The sequence below is a fragment of the Lissotriton vulgaris genome, chromosome 7 (assembly GCF_964263255.1).
Source record: "Lissotriton vulgaris chromosome 7, aLisVul1.2, whole genome shotgun sequence".
Taxonomy (NCBI): domain Eukaryota; kingdom Metazoa; phylum Chordata; class Amphibia; order Caudata; family Salamandridae; genus Lissotriton; species Lissotriton vulgaris.
In genome coordinates this window covers 1,397,981,097-1,398,003,149 of record NC_141695.1, presented here as the reverse complement: position 1 = coordinate 1,398,003,149, position 22,053 = coordinate 1,397,981,097, and the positions used below count along the sequence as shown (strand labels likewise).

Sequence of the window (22,053 nt, the reverse complement as noted above, 5' to 3'; positions counted from 1 at the left end):
TTTGGTTAGGTGGGGCAGTGGTGCTCCTAATAATGTCCCACACAATCATGTAGAGCCAGAAAGGTGGGTTTCCCACTTCACCGCACAGTTTTCCAGTGCGGAGGTCAACTCCGGAATACTAACGATTCCACCTCCGGATACTAATATAACTTTTTCTAAACGTGAGGTGGAAGTTGCACTTCAATTTGTTCCTAGAGGGAGGGCTCCGGGGCCTGATTGTATTCCGGCTGACCTTTTCACCCACGATATATCAAACTGGGCTAAGTGTATACAGATTGTAGCAAACGCTGTGGCTAGTGGTGCACCAATGCCAAGTACGTGGGCAGGAGCGGAAATACTACCAATTTTTAAAAAAGGAGATCGTTCAATGCCTGGGAACTTTAGGCCCATTAGTCTATTAGATTGTATACAAAAGGTCCTGGCAAGAATGATCCTAAATAGACTCCAGTCCTGGCTGGAAGAATACAACATCCTGTCCAATCTGCAGGCTGGGTTCCGGTCCTGCACATGCACCATAGATCAGGTGTTTAGATTTATACTTTTATATTGGCGTACTGTGGTGATAGGGGGTGGCACTTCATATGCTGCTTTTGTTGACTTGAAGTCAGCGTTCGATCTTGTTCCCCGAACCAAGATGTGGCAATGCTTTTTGAAGTTAGGTATGCCCCGGGAGATTTCGGTTCTGCTGGTCAGTCTACATACTGCAAGCTATGCGCAGGTGAGATGGGGTGCTGGGGGAAGTCTCACAGATAAGTTTCCAATAGAAAAGAAGGTCAGGAAGGGGTGCGTTCTGGCCCGACGTTGTTCTCTCTATATATAAATGGGGCGGTAAGTTACTTTAAGGACTTTCCCACCAACGCCCCCTCCCTAGCAGGGACAAGGATCCCCCTACTTATGTTCGCCGAAGACACCCTCATCCTCTCAAAGACTAGAATGGGCCTCCAAAGAGCCCTCACTAGGTTTGAGGTGTTTTGTAGGGACCATAAACTAATTGTCAATGTGGAGAAAACAAAGTACATGGTCCTTCACAAGCACAAGCGGATTGTTGGTAGTGTCGGTATGACGGACGGGCAATTGGTACAAACTGATATATTTTCCTATCTGGGGGTTCACATAGATCGCTAAGTAAGTTGGAAACCTCAAGTAGACCTCCTTACAGCTAAGCATGCCCAATTGTCAGGTGTTTAGATTAAAGAGCACAAATCATCACACACGAAACCAATAGCCAAATATATAACACTAAAATTGGTGCTTCCATTCTTTATGGGGCAGAAATATGGGGCTATGCTAACCTGGGTAATTTGGTTTTAGGGCAAAACAAGTTTTTGCGGTCCCTAACTGGGCTCCCTCAGTCCACTCCACTGTTACCATTGTTCTTGGTTCTGGGCTGCCACTCCATTAAGGACGTGGCAAAGTTTAGGCCAATTGCTTACTGGAGGAGGATATGGGTGTCTCCTGAGCTAAAACATTATGCGATGGCACTTAACAATGTCAAGAACTCTGATGTTTTAAATAAAATGTTATGGCTTAAGTGTGTGAGGGATACACTTAATGAGATGGGTATGAGCCGATTATGGACAGATCCAGGGGCTGCTGCATTTCCATCTAAGGCAGAGTTTAAGGCAGCTTATTTGAATATGGTTGTATCGACGCGTTATGCGTCTTCCACTGGGCTGTCCCTATCTACAGCATTTCGTGATCAAAAACATGAAACCAAGTTTGAGGGCTATTGGGACTTAATTACTGTTCCCAACCATAGACAATTATACCACCAATTTAGGGTGGGCTCTTTCCCCACCAAGGCATTCACAAGGAAATGGAAAGGTACGAATAACAGTTCCTGTCCCTATTGTTTAGATCTGGTAGAGACAGTGGCTCACATTTTCATTGCTTGCCCAGCCTATCATAGACCTAGGCAAAGATGGTTGAAACCTGTTTGTCAGTACATGGGAACCAGGATGAGCAATGAAGCTGTTAAGATTCTAACCACTTCATTGGAAGAGCCGATAGTGATCGCTGTCGCTAAGTTCTTTGGACGGGTGTGGGTTATGTAGTAATCACTTTCATTCAATAATAATACCAAGAAGAATGCTTAGGTGGTAGGTTTAACCCAAGAAGAAAAGCACATCCATGTACTTCAGTGTCAAAGGGTAGAATGCATCTAGGTACAACACAGCATTCTAACAGTGCTCTGTAGAACACAGAACACTAGCATTTAAAAGGATACACAGGAAATGCATGCATGCAAGAACTAGATATTTAAAGGGGAAAAGCAGGATACTACAGGTTATTCGCTCAAATTTTAATTTCAATACCTAACGACTGGTTACCACAATAACCATCTAAAACTGGATACCTTGTGAAAAGTAATTCCATGTAATCGTACTCTGCACAATGCACTTTAAAAGTCTTGCCTGAGCTTTTGCACATAGTTTGATGGTATTTCTGTTTTGCTGTGTTGGAGAATAAAATGCTGTAAATGCTCCACTTATTTGGCTTCCTCTCTGTTTTATTAATATTTTAATGAGTTTAGTGTATATACTCGGCATGAATTTGCACAATAAGTGAATTGACGGTTATTTATTCATTTTATTGATTGTTTTATTGTATTTTCACCACTCTTTTGTCATGTATCAACTTTTGTGATTTTTTAATCGAAATAAAGTTTATGAACTGAACTGCATTGTGAATCGTGAAGCAACACTGTCTAATTGTGATCGATAAAGAATTTGAAGAGTTGTGTACTTCTTTTGCTCATAATGTACATAGGTCCTAACTATAACTACCTACTGGCGACCGCCAGTAGGTAATATACGCACACACCACATATATATATATATACATGTATATATCATACATACACAATAAAACCATAACAAATGATAACAATTGAATAAGAAAAAATATATTAATGTAGACAATGAATAGATTGCAAATTGGAAAATCAAAAATACAGGATAAAAAAATACTATAAACATCAAATACATTTTAAAATAAAAACAAATAATATTAAATACACAAAAATAAAACAATTAATGCTATAAAGTTGAGTTAACTAAAATTATGAAAACTATTGAAGTCTAAGAATATAAAATATACTATTCCCAATCTAGTTCATGCAAGTAGGAAAATTGTTGGATTTCATAGGTATTAGATTCATTATTCCTACTCCAGTCACCACAATGATAGGGAAAGTGATGGACTTCGGAGGAATTAGATTTACTATTCCTACTACATGCAATGCAACAGTAGGAAAAACGTTGGACTTCAGAGGTGTTAATTTTACTATTCCCACCCCAGCCTAAGCAACAGTAGGGAAAAAGTTGGACTTCAGAGGGGTATAATTTAGTTTTTCCACATAGTCTACACAACAGTAGGGAACGTGTTGGCCTTTGGAGGGTTTAAATTTACTATTTCCACTCAAAATAATGCAACAGTCAGTAAAGCGTTGGATTGCAGAGAGGTAAAATTTACTATTCCCACTGCAAACAGCGCAAAAGTAGGGAAAGATTTGGATGGGTAAAATTGACTATTTCCACTTCACTCTACGCAACAGTGGTGAAAGCATTGGATTTCAGAGGGGTGAAATTTACTATTCCCACTCTAGTCTCTGTAACATTAGGAAAAACATTGGATTTCAGAGGGGTGACATGTACTATTCCCACTCCAAACAGCACACAAGTAGGGAAAGAATTGTACTTTGTAGAAGAAAAATGTACTATTCCCACTCGAAACAGCTCAACAGTAGGACATTGTTGAATTGCAAAGAGGTTACTTTGACTATTCCTACTGCAGTCTAAGCGAGAGTAGAAGAGTGGGGAAAATACTTCACTTCAAACACATTGCATATATGAGTTCATTAGAGGATGTTGAAAATATATTAAAACTTTTGTAAAAAAATATATGAATTAGCATGAAATATATATTTACTTAAACAACTAAAATAATGAATCAATTTACATAATTAGCATTCAATAAAAAAGTAATGATTAATTAATAAATGCTTGTTATTCAACTATCAATCAATCATCTTCTCATCTCCCTCCCTGTACCCAATCAAATCTAGCAGTCTGCACCTATTATACAGCTAATTAAATAACTATTCCATAACTTACATATTTAAAATACATTATATAACTAATTAACAATTGGTAATTAATTGTTAATGAATTATTACCTAATTAACTTCCCACCCTATACCCCTACAAACCTAGCATCCCTAAAATAAAATGAAATTAAATCATTCCACAATTTACATATTTAAAATTCAATTAAATATTGCATAATTTCATAATTAAAGATCAATTAAATAATTAATCAACAATATTTTAATCATTACTTAATTAACCTCCTACACTATACCCCTACAAACCTAACAGCCCACAAATTAAATATAATGAAATTACATCAATATTGCCTAAATTACATAATAAATATCAATCATACGATTAGATAAAATTGATCAAATAATTCTTAATTATTTATTACTTAATTAACGTGCTACCCTATCTCCGTCTAAACCAAGCAACCCACTATGACACTATAAATTACTTTTAGAAAATGTATAAAAAATTCAGAATGTCTTACGATTGGGAGCTATATTTTATAAACAATAAAAAAAATTTAAACAAGTCACACATAAATATTAATATATCAACTAAAACACTTAAAAAAATGTAAAGCTATATTTTAACCAGAAACTTCATAAAAATGATATTGTTTTCAACAATATTTCAGCATCACGATATTTGTGTCACTTTATTTAATTTCTGATATTTCTGTCTGCCTATTGTTCTAAAATTATATTTTCTCCAATCATTATACTGGTCGAAAAACAAACGTGTTGGAATGCAACAATGAGTGACTGCCTTTGGTTTAGATTATATGCAAGGATTTTCCATCAACTTTTTTTCTGCGTGCGTCAGAAGCCTCTCCATAGATTAATTACTTTCCTGACTTATTCTATTCCCTCACACCTGTCTATCTTATCTCGCTCCTCCCCGCTTATGAATGATACCCTTCCACATGTTCTCTTCATTTCTCTCTTCCCCTCAACTTTTCAGCTTTCTTCATCTCCTACTCTCCCATTCCTCTTTCAGTCAGGTATGGTTCTTGGTACAGCCATGTGAAGGACTGGTGGGAGAAGGCACAGACATATTCCAATCTCCTCTTCCTATTCTATGAGGATATGCTAGAGGTAAGACTGCATGATTTGCTGTTAATAAACCATACTTTTTTTGTGTTTATTTGAATCTGTCAAATGGGGTGCCGCTCACATACCTGACTCTGGTTATTGCACACAAAGGATCTGTTGCCGAACTAAGGGCGCTTTCCATCGTAATTTTGCCCTGCTGCGACCAGCTACCTGGGAGGTCGCGCCGCTGGTGGGAGCTCTTCCGTGGTCGACGGATTGCCTACTAGCTCCCAGCGAGCGCTTGACCCCATTACCATTGGCTGCCTGCACCGGGGGACTGCGAGGACCAGAAGCCTTAGCATCTTCCAGCTGGTGCCTCTTCCCCCGGCGGCAACGCCCCCTACCTGCTGCCTATTTACTTTTCGCGACACCCGCTCTGCGGGTGCCGCTCACATACCTGACTCTGGTTATTGCACACAAAGGATCTCTGTTGCCGAACTAAGGGCGCTTTCCATCGTAATTTTGCCCTGTTGCGACCAGCTACCTGGGAGGTCGCGCCGCTGGTGGGAGCTCTTCCGTGGTCGACGGATTGCCTACTAGCTCCCAGCGAGCGCTTGACCCCATTACCATTGGCTGCCTGCACCGGGGGACTGCGAGGACCAGAAGCCTTAGCATCTTCCAGCTGGTGCCTCTTCCCCCGGCGGCAACGCCCCCGTGCACGAACCTCCCCTTAAATTGAACAGCTTCACATGCAACGCGGGACGCGCACGGGGAGAAGCGCGAGGCGAAGCCCGGGCTAAGGGCGGGCCCTCTGAGGCCCTCCGAGGACGAAGAGGTCGGGTTGGGTACACCCCCTTAACATCTTTGCCCAACGGTACCTCAGGTAAACTTTTATTATCACCTGTATGTGTCTAAAGATTTCCCCTGCTACTTAGTACACAAAGCCTAAATACCTTTCACGACATAGAACTCCGCCGCATTACACTTACCGGGAGACCTCTGACTTCCCCAACCAGTGCTTGCTATTGCACCCCGGCTACAATCACACTGCAATGTCTACCAGGGGAAGTAGAAGTAAAACTGCTGCAGCAAACAGTGCATCCATCATTGGCCCCATTGACAATTTCATCACGAGAACTCATGACGCTATTGACTTAAGCATCTCTCTCCTCGAAAGAAGAGTCTCACAAGACTTAGAAGCTGCCAAGCGTAGGGCCTCATATGAACTATTAACAACTAAACGTTCCTCCCTTGGCGAAATTTTGTTGGCAAAAACTCCTGTTAAACAACATGAACTACAACCAGGCTGCTTGCAAGAAATACGGCCTGATATTCATACCATTCCTAATGAAATCAACCTATCGGCTACAGACCCACTGATTGACTGTGATTCTGACACGAGTAATGATCTTGAAAAGACACCAGATCTAAACATAAATCTCTCTCCGGAAAACACAGAAGTGAATAGCCCTATACTATTAAGACCCACTGAAGAGGGCGCTATTCTTAAACAGACTCAACAACCAATAATAAGTATCCCTCCTGCTGCAAAATTACGTAAAAAATCTAAAGCTCCATCTAGAAAAACCACAATCAAGTACCCCACAGCTAATGGAATAACAAAACAACCCGACCCTTCAACCGAAGCAATGCAGGAAAAGGTCCAGGAGTATATAAATAACCTTGATGCATCAGTAAAACAAATAAAAGATGACCAATTAATAGAAAGTTTTGGCCACCTCCTGGCGATCTTCATTTCACCAATCGAATCTAGACTGACTCGAATTGAAAAGAAACTTGAGGAACTCATTGTTGTTAACAAAAAGACTCTTACTAGAGACACTGTACCTACTAATACAGCAGGAAAAGCTAATACCAGTAAAACCACCACTACAAAACAGACAGAAAAAGTTACATCATCTGTAGCCAGCACAACAAAACCACAACCAAATTCACTTACTCTAGTAAGCAAAGATAAGTCTACAAACAACCCTACTACAGGAAATGGCCCAACTCTACCTACAACCACTAACACTCAGGCGGTAACTATTACTCCAGGAAAGTCGACAATATCATCTCAGGAACAAAAAAAAAGACACAACCATTCAACCTCTACTACCACAAACTCCCAAAAACCCCGGCTAATACATGACCCACCATATAATTCAAGGCAGATCCCTTCAAGAATCAATCTTCCTCCCGAATGTGGTGCTTACGTATTGATTCTGGTTAATGTGCCTAGGCTTAGGCATGATCAAGAGGAAACTTACTCATCTTTGAAAAACAAGATCCTGCATTGGTTGATAGCAAACTGTAACTATCCGATAGAATGCACAGGAGAAATAAACAATGTACAGAGAGTAGGATGGATAGGCCCTTTAAAGAAAAAATGTGAAGGTGATTGTGTATCTATAAGCTTCAAAAATCCACAATGGGCCGAGAAAACTCTGGCTAGAGCCCCTCCACCCTCGGTTTGGGAATTTAACACTACCCTACTCCCGCTGGGGTACTTCTATAGGCATCTGATTACTGACGTACCAACAATGGAATCCAATCCAGCCACCCCTTTTTTCGATCACCATCCAATGTTTGTAAACAACTCCCCCTTTTTACAGCAGTATCCCAAATTTACATATCCGAACATCCATATGCAAAGACATCAACCACAGGTCCATTCTCATTTCGCACCTCATCCTTATCTGTCTACAATGCCAAACAAAGAATATAGGGACCCTCGTTGGCAACAAGTCGCCGCCGCACCTGGCAATCTCTATAGTATTCCAACACAAAATAGGTTTGCTGCACTTTCCACTCTTGACTTCAATGATTGACAAGAAAATAATTATTTTGTAGGACTAGAGAACTATACATCAAACCCAGAAGGCCAGATGTTAGGTAGTGCCCTCAATACTCAGGGAATAGACATTCATAACTCAACAGTAGAGAATACCCTAATTACCCAAAATCAAGTAGGACCAAACGATGAAACTAACTTAGCACAAACAAAAATTAGTCCTCAACTTCAGGGAAACTCAATAATTAAGATAACTTCTCCCAGCCATAACAGAAGTACTTCCTCAATACATATAACCTTCTGGAACATAGCAGGTTTGCTGGCTAAAGTAACAAACCCTAACTTTTTAAACCAAGTGACTGCGAGCAGTATTATCTGTCTTCAGGAAACTTGGGCTATTGACCCATTACATATAATGGGATACAAGACTTTCCTTTCTTCAGCAAAAAAATCTTCATCTGGAAGAAACAGTGGCGGTTTAACTATCTATATAGCCAATACTTTACATCATGAAGAGATAGTTCCCGTTAAACTACATGAGAATTACCAAATAGTTATTCTAAAGACAACTAAACAGACGTTATATAATATTGTAAACTTCTATAATAACAAGAAACTAGACGATCTGACTAATCTCCTTCAAGAGATTTCTCTTACTTTACAAGACTTAAAAGAGAAATTCATTAACAAAACATGCACCATACTTTGGGGTGGTGACTTCAATATCCACTTATGTGAGAATAATAACACAGACAAATGTGGGATAGAGGAAGATGATGGTAATATGATCACTCACTTTACTCACTCACATGAAGGCGAAAAAATGAACGAGGCTATAACTGAACTAGAACTGGGCTTTGCAAACGAACTAAAAACCTCCCAAGTACCTTTTACATCAACCTTTAATGGTAGGGGACTAACGAGTCTGATAGACTACATTATGATCTCAGCACATAAAGGCCCAAATATAGAATTATTTGAAGTAGTCAAAAACCCTTTAAGTGACCACTTCCCGATTGTAATCATCTTAAGAGAACAAAAAAAACAAAAAGATTTTGATACATTTTCTCTACTACATCAACAAAACCTAGAGATGGGGTCTCTTAACGGTTACACCCTAAAATGGGTAAATGTTGATAAAAAAAGCGATCACCTCAGGAGTAGTTACAGCATGTAAAAATGAGATATCACTTTGTCTAGACTATGAGGCAGAAAGTTCCAACATAATAGCTAGTTTCAATACTATTACAGAAAAGATACAAAAGGCACTAACTAGATCTTGTAAACAGATTAACTGTGAAAAGAAAGGCTGGTTTAATTCAGCTTGTACTAAAGCACACATAAAACTAAAAAAAGCACTGGGCAGGAAAGATAGAGACAGGGCGAAAATTACCGCTCTAAGGAGAGAATATGCCTTAGCAATTAAAAACAGAAAACAAGAGATAAAAACCGAGCTATGGGAGCGTCTAAAGAAAAGCTCAGAACTCAAAGATAGCGTTGAGTTCTGGAAAATAGTAAGGTCACCATACCTCACAGGAAAGGAGGATATACCCTCTATTGACGTTGCTATCACTAACACTGAATGGGTAAACCATTATTCAAATGTTTTTGGTTTAGGACGATCATATAATACGGAAACAATGGACTTGCTGAATCAAGTTACCTATCCGTTAAACCTGCAGTTTACGCATGACGAGGTACAGAAAGCATTAAGATCCTCAAAAATAGGCAAGGCCCCGGGGCCTGACGGGGTTCCCGTTGATATTTATAAATACGAGGAAGAACTCTGGTCCCCGCTCCTGACAAACGTATTAAACGCATCACTAGAAGAAGGCCTGATAAAATCATGGAAGACCTCTGTACTCGTCCTGATCTTTAAAAAGGGAGACCGAAACTCACCAACTTGTTATAGGCCTATCTCTCTCCTGGACTCTCTTGGGAAGGTCGCTGGTCGGATCATTCTCGAGAGACTCCAGGAGTGGGCTGTTACTAATACCGCCATAACAGATATACAATATGGTTTCCGCGAGGGTCTAGGCACTGTGGATCAAGCGTTAAACCTGACCCTATTGGCAGGAAAGTACTTAGAGGCCAAGGGGAGTGTCTTTCACATGGTGTATGTAGATCTATCCGCAGCCTTCAATTGTGTTATACACTCAAGGCTGTGGATGATCCTGATGATTCTGCTGAAAATGGGTGTGGATCCTCCTATTGTAGACTTCCTACGAGAACTCTATACCGGAACAACAGGCAGAGTGCGTTTCGGGATAAAGGGCCAACTGACAGACAGCTTCGGTGTGGAAAAGGGGGTCAGACAGGGATGCGTTCTGGCCCCTTTTCTATTCACCCTCTACACAAATGGCCTCGAGTCAGCAATGCTTGAGGGAAGCAGAGACCTCCCCTCGGTCGGTCGTCGGCATATACCCGCTTTGCTATATGCCGACGACGCGGTCATTCTGGCTAGAACAACAGTGGAACTGCAGTGAGAGCTGGATAGATACTGGGAATTTATGTTAAGTCTGAACTTGCTTTTAAATGTTAAGAAAACTTTTACTATGCATGCAGGGAGGAAAAGCATGAAACCTAAAAGACTATTTGTGAAAGTAGAAGCTTTGGAAAGAACATCCACCTACCAATATCTGGGAATCGTCATTGACGACAAATTCAAGTGGAAAGCGGCAATTTCTGCAAGGAAACTATCATTTTTAAAAGCAACAACGGCCTTGAGATCATTTGTTCAAAAATTGGGTCATAAGCCACCTCTAGAAACGTTAAAAATCTACAAGGCAAAATGTGTCAGCCATCTATGGGGCAGGGATATGGGGATATGCAAACGTGACTGACTTACAAAAAAATAGAAAACGCCTTTTTAAGATCCCTATTGGGGCTACCAAAAAATTCTTCTACATACGCCTGCCACGAAGAGCTGGGCATAGACCATCTAGAGGACATTATAAGAACTCAACCTATAATGCTCTGGCGCAGAATTTGGGTCACTGAACAATGCCATCTAACCAGACTCATTATCCAAGATATACAGAAGCTTGAGCACTATGGGCGGATGAAATGGACAGCCTACGTAAAAGCCTTTTTAAAAGACATGGGATACAGTCATTATTTTACAGATCCATCATCTCTAAACAGTATTCCCAAACTAGAACTGAGGAAAGCATGTCTATTACATTTGCAACAAATACGTCTGTTAAAAGAAATCCATAAACCCTCTGTACAACAAAGTCTATTAGTTCAAACAGTATCATCTGTCGAACCTTATTTGATGTACAATATGACCCAATTTGAAAAACTACTTTTGACACGCTTCAGGTTCAACATGTTCCACTTAATGGTCTGTTTTCCCACACAGAATGATTGGTCATCAAAACTGTTGTTGTGCCCTTGTGACTCCCAATCACAGCAGTCAACGATACATACAGTCTTATTTTGTAAATTCTTTGAGGCACCCCGTAGACAATGGCTATTGCCCATATTTAAATATTGGGGCCTACGCCAATGTCGTCCAGCTTACCTGGCGTTACAATATCTGGAAAATGAATTGATAGCAAAAGCAACTGCATGTTTCCTGAAATTCTGCATATGCCATAGGTCTAATCTCTGATAATCAAATGAATGAAGAGACCACAAGGGATGGCAGTAAAAGTTTATCTTTTTCTATGATTTCATAAACTGTATTCTAAATTCACGATTTTTTAACAGTCTTTTTAAATTGAACCAATGTATAAAAATGTATTTCTATGAACTTTTATGGTTTTCCTCTGTAAAACCGAATAAAGTTATTTTTGATTTGATTTGATTTGATTTGAATCTGTCAGTCGTTTCAGAGGTCACTGAATGTTCAGTGTGAATGAGTTTGTGTTGTATAGGGGACACCAAGCAGGCTGACCTCTTTGACTTTATTGGGCAGTCATGACTCATACATTCATGGAGACATTCTGTTCAACCACTTCCCAGTTCTAAGTGTCCCCAACTTTCCACCCATGATTATTATTTATCCTTCCAGAACCTTCACAAAACATCATACATGACCTTACCTCCTTACATCGTAATCACTAACTCAACACATCTTTTACCTTATAAAACAACATTACAAAATCAAACATGTTCAAGAAAACAAATAACATTCCAAACACCTATAATTATGTAGCTTTTACATATACATGGTGAGAAAAATTATACAACAAGAGTCTGCAAGAACTAATATAACAATACTGCTCACAATATTCTACTTATCACACTCATAGTCAGATAACCACTTTGGTGGCTTAATAGATCTGCCCTTGGATGATACAGCAAATTCCACACCATCCAGCCTTTTCCTTATGGTATGTTCCGGCATTTCCGAATCTCCACTTTCACTACCTGTAACATTATTTCCTCTTCCACCACATGAAACGTCATCTCCACCTTCACCATCTGAATCACTCACAACCACATCACTCTCAGCAAATGCATTATTCCCAGCTTCATTGCAATTTGGAGGATCTGGAACCTCCACAGCTGCATCATTTTCCGCAACCACATCACTCTCAGCATCACCATTAACATCCCAAGAAAGACTTCGAGTTGCACCAGCACTCTAGGACATACATCCTATCTTCCTACACACATTTACATGAGTCATGCCAACACCGGCCATCCTCAAATTGTACAGAATTCCTCGTGACCATGATCACCTTCATAGGTTCATAAAATTTGCTGTCACTCTTTGGTAAATTACTGGGTTTCTTTACCATCACCATCTGTCCACTCTAAACAACTGGTACCATGTACCTCCTCTTCTTATCAAAATATTCTTTGCGTGTGGCACATACCTTACACAGCCTTTCCTTTACCCTTTCCAGTGACCACTCACTTTGTTGACCCTTCTTGAACAACCAACTGCGATTGCATTTATACCTGGGAAAATGACCCCTTATCAACTCAAAAGGAGTAACATCTTTAGAATTGCACACAGTTGACCTGTATGACCACACAGTTTTACACACTTGCACCTCCCAGCTTGAACCATTCCTTTCTGACAACTGAATAATTCCCTTTAACAAGCTATTAAATCTTTCCACCATACCATTTGTGTTAGGATTGTTGAATGACTTAGTACAATGCATCACACCATAACTCTCCAAAACATTTCAGCCCTTCCAGACAAACACTGTATTCTATTGCCAGTTTATAACCTAATAGGCACAATTTCTCCCAAGAATATTTCCTTAAAAAATTCCAGCACAGCATTAGAATCTGCCTTTTCTACTGCATTCATTAAATGCCTCCTGGAAAATAAATCCATAACAACCCACAAAAGTTCCATTCCACTCCAGATGGACACATAAAGTCTATACCAATACACTCTTCTGGCTCCTCCGGAATTGGGAGGTTTCAATGTCATTAGAGACATGTCAGAACTGGCACACTTCATATATTCTCCCAATTGTTCGATTGCAACATCAATAAAGATTCTCTACGAACTGCTTCATCTTCACAATTCCAAGATGACCCATGTGCATTTCTTACATAGCGAGTGCCCGAAAAATTACTGGGTGGTACCTCTCTTCCATTCCAGAATATGTACTAATTTTCTACAGAGAGTTCACTCCGGAACTCCCAAAACACTTTTGCCAACCCAATTTAAGGGACTTCTTCACTTCACACAATAATTTGTAAAGTAAGTATCCATCATTCCATTCCATATTCTTAATAGCCTGTCAACTTCCATCACACATGAAGGCAATCTGACAGCCTTCCCATTCATTATGTTCACACTCCACCATTTGTATCACCAACCTGGACAAGAGATCTGCTACCACATTTTTCTTTTTAGGTCCAATAAACATAATTCTGTGTCTGCATTGACATTCCAGATAACTTGCAGATGCATGCACCAACCCTTCAGCAGTGAACATACACACATGTGGTTTATGCTCACTCCTAATGCTTCAGTACCCCACACAAATGTTCTAAAATGATCAAGCTAGATTTTATTTGTTCAACTCATTTGCGGATAAAAGTCAATGCATTTCGACCTCATCAATTTAAGGCCTCTTCAGGTCCAAGGTCGGAATAAAATCTAGTCTTTAATTTGAGGCCAGGGACTAAGAAGGTGCCTTTTTTGTAAAACTATTAGCAGACACAACCCTTTATTATTTACGGGCATTCAAGAGTCTTCCTTTAAAAAGTGAAATGAAATACTCTCAGAGGATGATGTTAGTTTTATCAAACACAACGGGATTTCCCATATTTTCTGATTACCAGCAGATAATAAGAAGAAAGGTGTTATTACTCTCATAGCCAGAAGGGGGGCGTGGCTAAGCACGCAATGGCGGAGGACGTGCTCGGGTAGAGCTCCGTGAAAAGCTCCCCTTCCCCGAGCCTATTATCCGCTAAAGTACACGGAAACCGCCGGAAACTGCAGGCGGACACCCGCGGAGGTCATCTCGGCAGCCTGGCTGACTTTTAGCCCAGGGCTCCATCGGGCCAGACCCCGGCCTGTCCTGCAACCCTCCTGCGGGCCTGGGGACCTCCCGGCCGGCAGGGACACCACGAGAGACCGAGGATTGGGCCCGGCGTGTAGGCCCCGGCCCACACTCCCTGAGGGCCGCTGGCGGACCGACGCTGCACCGAGAGTGACCACCGGGGGTACAGCGGAGGCCAGCCTCGCCACCTCCGATGCGACCAGCGAACCACGACGGCCCGGCATCAGCGTCGCAGCCCCTGTGAGGCAGCCCGGGAGCGCGACCTGCCCGGTGAGGAGGGGGAGAGTCGGGCGGCCCCTGGGACGCTGCGCAACATCAGGCGCTGTCCGGGGAGCCACGGGCACACAGGCAACCACGGAGTGACCGGGACGGAGAGGCCGCCTACAAACCGCCACCGCGCCCGACCCACACTCCCCGAGGGCCGCCGCCCGGAAAGCGATCGCAAAGGACTCGGCGGAGACGCAGCCTGTAGCTACCGCCCTGACGAAAGGACGCCGTAAACCCAGCGAGGAGACCGCCGGCGCGCCTGAGGCGCCCGAGGGGCGAGAATCGACCTGGCGAGGAGGGGGTGAGTCGGGCGACCCCTGGGGCGCCACACAACACCTGGCGGAGTCGGAGGGGCCGGGGCGGAGGGACCAGCTACTACTCGCCAACACGGACCGGTGCCCCCGGCCAGGCCTGCAATAATCGGCTGGTGACGCAGCGACCGTGCCCCCTCCCCCCCCTCCCGCAGTGAGGGCACCTGAGGAGGCACTTGCGGACTACCCCCCCCCCCCCCCCCCCGACCCCCCCCTCCGCACGGCCACACGCGCAGGGGGATAGCGGGCCAGGAAGGAGAGATCCGCCACACGCGAGATACTAGGACCCCTGGGACGCCCACTACGCTGGGGGCTGCACGGCCACAGAGAGGAGGGGAACCACCGGACCCCCCTCCCCCCCCTGCGGGGGCACCGGCCACGACCGGGGGGGAACCCCGGACACACAGACCTCCAACCCAGGCGGGAGGTGACCCCAGAGGTACCAAACAGAGGTGCTAACTGAGTGGCGGAGACAATAACTTTGCTAAGAGAGCGCCCTCACACATGTCAGGGGGGGCGAGGACCCGCACCAGGACTGGTGGAGCCCAGCAGAAAGGAAAAGCGAACAAGCAGCTCGACAAAATGGCTGCCGAACAATTGGCCACGAGACTGGACAGCGTGCTGGCGGCCGTCGAGCGAATGGAACAATCGCTACAACAGACCAGGACCTCCCTGGAGTCCAAGATAGACGGCGTGGCGGTGGACCTGACCCTCTTGCGAGACGACCACAGGAAGTTGTCAGACCGAACCAAGGTCCTGGAAGGCGCGGTGAAGGAGATCGAGCCCAAAGTCACCCAAACGGACAGACACGTGCAGGACCTACTGAACAGAGTAGAGTTCCTGGAAGATAGGGCCGAAGATGCGGAAGGGAGGGCGAGACGCAACAACGTCAGGCTCGTAGGGGTCCCGGAAAAATGGGAAGGGGACCGCCCAGCCCAACATGTGGAAGACTGGCTGCGGACACTGTTGCCTGAAGGCACGCTGTCACCCCACTTTGTCGTGGAACGCGCGCACCGTGTGCCGACCAGGCCCTACGCGACCGGCGCCAACCCGAGGCCGCTACTCTTCAGGATCCTTAACTACAGGGACCGTGACACAGTGCTGCGGGAAACGAGGAAGATGGGTGAAATTCGCATAGACAATGCGGCGATCATGTTTTTCCCCGACTACACCATCCAGGTGCAACGCCAGAGACACGACTTCCTGGAGGTAAAGAAGAGGCTACGCACTGCAGGCCTCAAATACTCCCTGCTCTTCCCCGCAAAGCTGAGAGTGGTGGCGGGGGACAACACGTACTTCTTCGGGACCCCCGGGGAGGTCAGCGAGTGGCTGGACGGAGGCACGGACGCAGCACCCAAGCACCATCGTGGGGGCGAGACAAGGCCCAGGCGGCGCGGCCCACGACACCGCCGGAGGCACGGAACTCAACAGTCCCAGCGGACAGAAGAAGGGTCACGACACTCTCCTCCGTTGGATCAGATGCTTCAGGAACAGCGCGATGCGATGCGGAAAGTTTCTCAGCTCAGCAACCCACCCTCCCAGGAATCACACCATGAGGACGGGCAGCAGCCAGCGCCCAGCGATGACGACGAAGCCATCTACGGGATCCCAAACTCACAGATCTCTGTGGAATTGCCAGTGGTCACGCCGCAAACCTCAGACCTGATCCACTAGCACCGCAGGGGAGGCCAGGAAAATGATCGTACGGGAAGGGGGGGAAGAAACAGCGGCCGGCGGGACACTGAGGCGCAGCCAGCGCCGGGTGCAACTGGAGGTGCGCTCCTCTCCCCCCCTGACAACGGAATGGACAGCGGACTGCAGAAACAGTGAGTACAGCCTGATTGGCGTTGGTGGTTGCGGGGTTGGCGAAGGTGGGGTCGCCCCTTGACCCGTGCTCCTCCTTGGCCGGTTGCTGCTGCGGCCTGGACGAGGTGGGGTGCCCTCCATGACTGAGGCCGAGAGCACGCACAGAACCGCGACCCTTCCCCCCCGATGGCCGGGGTCCCTGCAGGCGGGGCTCCATGGGACCAGAGCGATGCCATGCGCCGGTCCACAACCGGTGGCCAGCAAACGGCCTGCAAACTGAGGCTCGGGGATGGAACTGGAATCCCTTTAACAGACTAATCTTCCTCCTAGCCTTAACCGTGCTTATGCACACTGCCCCTTAGACTGGAAATGTTGTCCCTCTCAATTGAGATTATGGACGGTGGCTCGTTTCGCCACTGCCCCTTTGGTATTTCAGTGGGTCTTGCCCACAGTTGGTTAATGTTGTTTGTTGTTTTTCCCCTACCTAATGTCTACCTGAACAATATTGAGTGTACTACGGGGGGTGGGGTTGGGCATGCTGTAGATAGCGATGGGAGAGCCCCTGGTGGAACTGCTGCTGACACGGGGGACGGGGTGGAGCACGCACCGCTAATATGACTTCGATCAAGATATGCACTTGGAATATTAGAGGAATGCACACACCCGCGCGCAGATACCAGATATACTCCTACCTGAAAAGGCAGCAGGTACAGATCGCACTCCTGCAGGAAACACACCTATGCGGGGCGGAAGTGGCTGCACTGCGGCGCAGGTGGAGGGGTCAATTGTACGCCACAGAATACTCCTCGTTTGCCCGTGGGACACTACTGTGGGTTAGGCCGGGCACCCCTTTCACGATGTCGGAAGTGCTCACGGACCAGGGGGGGAGATATGTGCTTGTGAGGGGTAGGATGGACGGGCAACCAGTAGTACTGGCGTCTGTTTACTCTCCGAACACAGACCAGGGAAGCTTCCTGACACACCTATCGGAAAAATTGGCGCCCTGGCACGGGGTCCCCTGGGTACTGGGAGGAGACTACAACACAGTGCTAGATCCTGTACTGGACCGCTCGACCCCACCCAGGCCGGATGCTACATCTTTAGGGGCTACAAAGGCGTTCACCAGATGGGCGACACAGTGGGACCTCAAGGATGCATGGCGCGCGCACAACCCAGACACTAGGGTATACTCATATTACTCGGGGGCACACGCGCTACATGTCCGCCTAGATAGATTCATGGTGACAACGGAAATGCTGCCGCAAATCACTGGGTCACAATATCTCGGTCGGACACATTCAGACCACAACCCACACACGCTGGCAATAGCATGGGAGCGCCCGCACCCACCCATCCCCACGTGGCGGCTACAACCCGCCCTCCTACTCGACGCCCCCTTCAGAGACGCCCTACAGGCCCGAGTAGCGCAGTACTTCACCGACAACTCGGGCACGGCGTCCTCCCCAAGTGTGGAATGGGACGCCTTCAAAGTGGTGATACGGGGTCACTGCTTGAGTACACAAGGGAGCATACAGAGGAAGCTGGAAGCTGACCTATGCAGGGTGGAGGCGGACCTGCTCCATTGGGAGCGGGAGGCGGTGTCCGGCGCGGGTGACCAACTACGGGAGGCTCGCGAGGAACATGCGGCACTACTGGAGAGACTGAGGCACGTCAACTTCGCGGCCCACTCTGCGCGGGTGCACCAGCACGGCGACAAACCGGGGAGATTACTGGCTTGGCTGGTCAAGCAGGAGTCCCGCACGGAACCGGTATCCGCTATCCGGACGGCTGAAGGGGAGATCGCGTACACACAAAGTAGGATACACCGGGCGTTTGTGGGGCACTACCAAGCCCTATACAAGTCACAGCAGAGGGTCACTGCGGCTACCATCGCGGATTTCCTTGCTGATATCCAGCTGCCTTCCCTGACGGACGCGCAGCAGGGAGACTTAGGGGGCCCATTTACCCAGGAAGAAATGCGAGAGGCCATCTTCGCGTTGTCCAACGGCAAGTCTCCTGGCCCCGACGGCCTACCTGCCGAGTTCTTCAAGGCCTGCTCGGATGTACTGGTCCCGGAGATGCTCAAACTATATACACATGCGATCGAAGACTCAGCGCTCCCGACCTCGCTTAATGAGGCGAACCTGGTTTCGCTGTTGAAGCCAGGCAGGGATGGCACGTGTATGGGGTCCTACAGGCCCTTAGCCATGTTGAACACGGACTACAAGGTATTCACCTCCCTGCTGGCCCGCCGCCTGACCCTGGAGGTCCCGGCGCTGGTGCATGCCGACCAAAACGGGTTCATGCCGGCGAGGAGCACTTCCCGCAACTTGCGACGCCTCTTCCGAGTCCAGGAAGCGGCCACCACACACTGGCCGAGGTCGGGGTGCCTCGTCTTAGACCTAGAGAAGGCCTTCGACTCGGTGGAGTGGCCGTACTTGGGTGCGGTGCTAGACAAACTTGGCGTGGGGGAAGCCTTCATGGACATGGTCGGGCTGCTATACCAGAGACCCAACGTCCGCGTGCGGACGGGCAAGCTACTGTCGGAGACGGTGCAGGTACGCAGGGGCACCAGACAAGGCTGCCCCCTGTCGCCCCTTCTCTTCTCCCTGGCCATAGAACCCCTGGCAGCTCTACTGCGGGACAAGGGAGTGGAATGGGGGATCCCGCTGGCTGACGGGATGCACACGGTCTCGCTATACGCGGACGACCTATTACTCTATGTGCGAGACCTCACCGCGGTGCCTGCAGCACTGTCGGACATATTCCGGACCTTTGGGGAGGTGTCGGGCCTCAGGGTCAATTGGACCAAGTCCGGTATATACGCCTTCAGCCCGGAGCTGGAGGAATGCGAGGTACACCTCGGTGGCGCCCGGCTTACCTGGTACCCGACTACGTTCAAGTACCTCGGGCTACAAATCTACAGAGACCCGCAGAATATACTGGAGGGCAACCTGGTGCGCGCCGTGTCCTCGCTGAGGGCCCAGATGAACTTCTGGAAGACCCTGCCATTGAATGTGCCTAGCCGGATTGCCCTGTCTAAAATGATTGCGCTACCGAGACTACTCTATCACTTTGCAAATGTCCCAATGTATGTCCCCACAAGGATCTTCCGCGTACTGGAGTCGATGCTCCGCGGCTTGATCTGGAACGCGGGGCGCCCGCGAGTGGCCCTGGCGAAGCTGTACTCCCCGACGTCGGAGGGAGGGCTGGCGGTCCCTAACATGGAATTGTACTACCTGGCAGCCCAGCTGCAGTGGGTCACATACTGGCTCAGCGACACGCACCTGGATGACACCGCCAACGCGGACTACCAATGGACGCATCCACAGGTGTGTGCACTGTTTCACCCGCTGACCAAAGGTCCTCGCCCTCTGCCCCTTCACATGGCTGTAGCCCGCAAATGCTTCCTTCGCTGCTTGAAGCTGACACAGAACGTCAGGCCATACGCCCCCGCCCTTCCCCTACTGGGCACCCCCCGAAGGAATGGGATGGTGTCACTGCGCAACATGGAGCCCTGGTCTGCAGCCGGAGTAGAGACAATGGGAGACCTCTACACGGACGGGGGCTTGCTTCCTTTCGCGGAACTATCAGCGAGCACAGGCCTACCGGCGGGGCAATTCTTGCTCCATGCGTCAGTGATGAGGACGTACACAGAGTCCTGGGGGGATATCCAGGAGGAGCCACCGCTCCATCACTTGATCCAATACCTACATGTTATGGGCAGAGGCTCGCATATTACACACTGGCTGGCACAGGCGCTCCTCATACACACCCAGAGGACCACACAACCGATTAGGGACAAGTGGGCAGCTCACCGAGGGAGGGAATGGACAGACAAAGAATGGAAACTGGTCCTAGCCAGCCCTGTGAACGTCCCGCGTAACTCCCGCTTCCGTACTATTCAGCTGTACATACTGCATCAGGCATATCTGTCACCTGACAGAATAAATAAATACTTCGCGACGGATACCGCAGCCTGTCCCAGGTGCGACCTGCGGGACGCCGACATCTTGCACATGCTTTGGAGCTGCCCGACCCTGTCCGCATACTGGGGGGAGGTGACATCGCTCCTGACGCACAACACAGGCCCGGGGCTACCTAACACGTGGGAGGCATGCGTTCTTGGGCTATACAAGAGGACTAAACAAAATAAAACACAGGCCCGGTTCTGGGACCTAGGCCTTATCACGGCCAAACGCCTGCTCACCAGACACTGGAAAAGAAGAGAACCACCAACCCCCGCACACTGGTACACATCCTTTATTAACTGGGCCAGAGCAGAGGGCACGGCGCTGCGCGGAGAGGAGATAGCAGGTCTGCGACAGTTCCCGATCGCACACGTCTGGGATGACATCCTGGGAGCCCTGCGGGAGGAGGGCGAGGCCAGGGGACTCACGCAGAGACAACTGAGAGGGGTAGGCGCCCCGCGAGCGGCGACACCATAGATAGGACTGCGCGCTGCGCACCCCCCCCCCCCAGATGGGCAACACCGACCCCCCGGAACACGGGCCGCGACCATAATTGGCCACACACACACACTGGGGCTCTCCACCACACAATGGCCCGGCCACTGCACTTCGTACCATAGCCTAGACACAACCCCCACGAGTACACTCCCCCCCCCCTATTCCTGGCACCCCCAACACAACCCCACGTTAAACGTTTCGCACTCCTATTCTTACTAGCTGCGTATACACCCACCACCACACAGCGGCGGATAGGTGCCGCTACTTGAACCCTCGCCAGGGAACGCGGGAGCAGGTGACACCCGCAGTCAGTGCAAATAGGGAGACACATATGTCCTGCCACACACGCCGTGCACTGAACCGGCAGTTTGGGTGACATCACCGCTCACCGGGCCCGTACCCCACCAGCTTTACAGCTACCCTTGCAAGCGAGCCACAGATCCCACATCCCACTGAAGCGCCACCAGCGCATACCTCGCAAGTAGATGGGACGATGGTGCCGTGCGCGCCGTAGGTACGTGATGCGGCACTGGCACCACAGACACAATGGGACACACCGTAGTGAGCAGCCCTGTTTTTATGTTGAGGAGTTAATGGTTGAGTTATAGAAAAATGTAAAATGAGACGTCAATTACAGGAATGGTCGTGCAATAAATGTAAGAAATTTGTACCAACTATCTGTGACAAAGCACACCAGACAACGAACGAGACAATGCACAATGCCTTCCCCTGCACCCTATGCCCCAACAATGCACAGACTACTTGCAGCCGGCCCGCAGGGTTGTAG

General features: G+C 47.4%; 1 protein-coding gene across 1 annotated transcript in view; it reads left to right on the top strand.

Annotated features, from left to right (window-relative positions):
- Positions 1–22,053, top strand: part of LOC147705714 (sulfotransferase 1 family member D1-like) — a 332,723-nt gene that overhangs the window by 216,248 nt on the left and 94,422 nt on the right. The window contains exon 6 of the mRNA XM_086928974.1: positions 5,100–5,197. Within this exon, the coding sequence (XP_086785100.1) occupies positions 5,100–5,197 (98 nt within the window). The remainder of the gene's footprint in view (positions 1–5,099; positions 5,198–22,053) is intronic.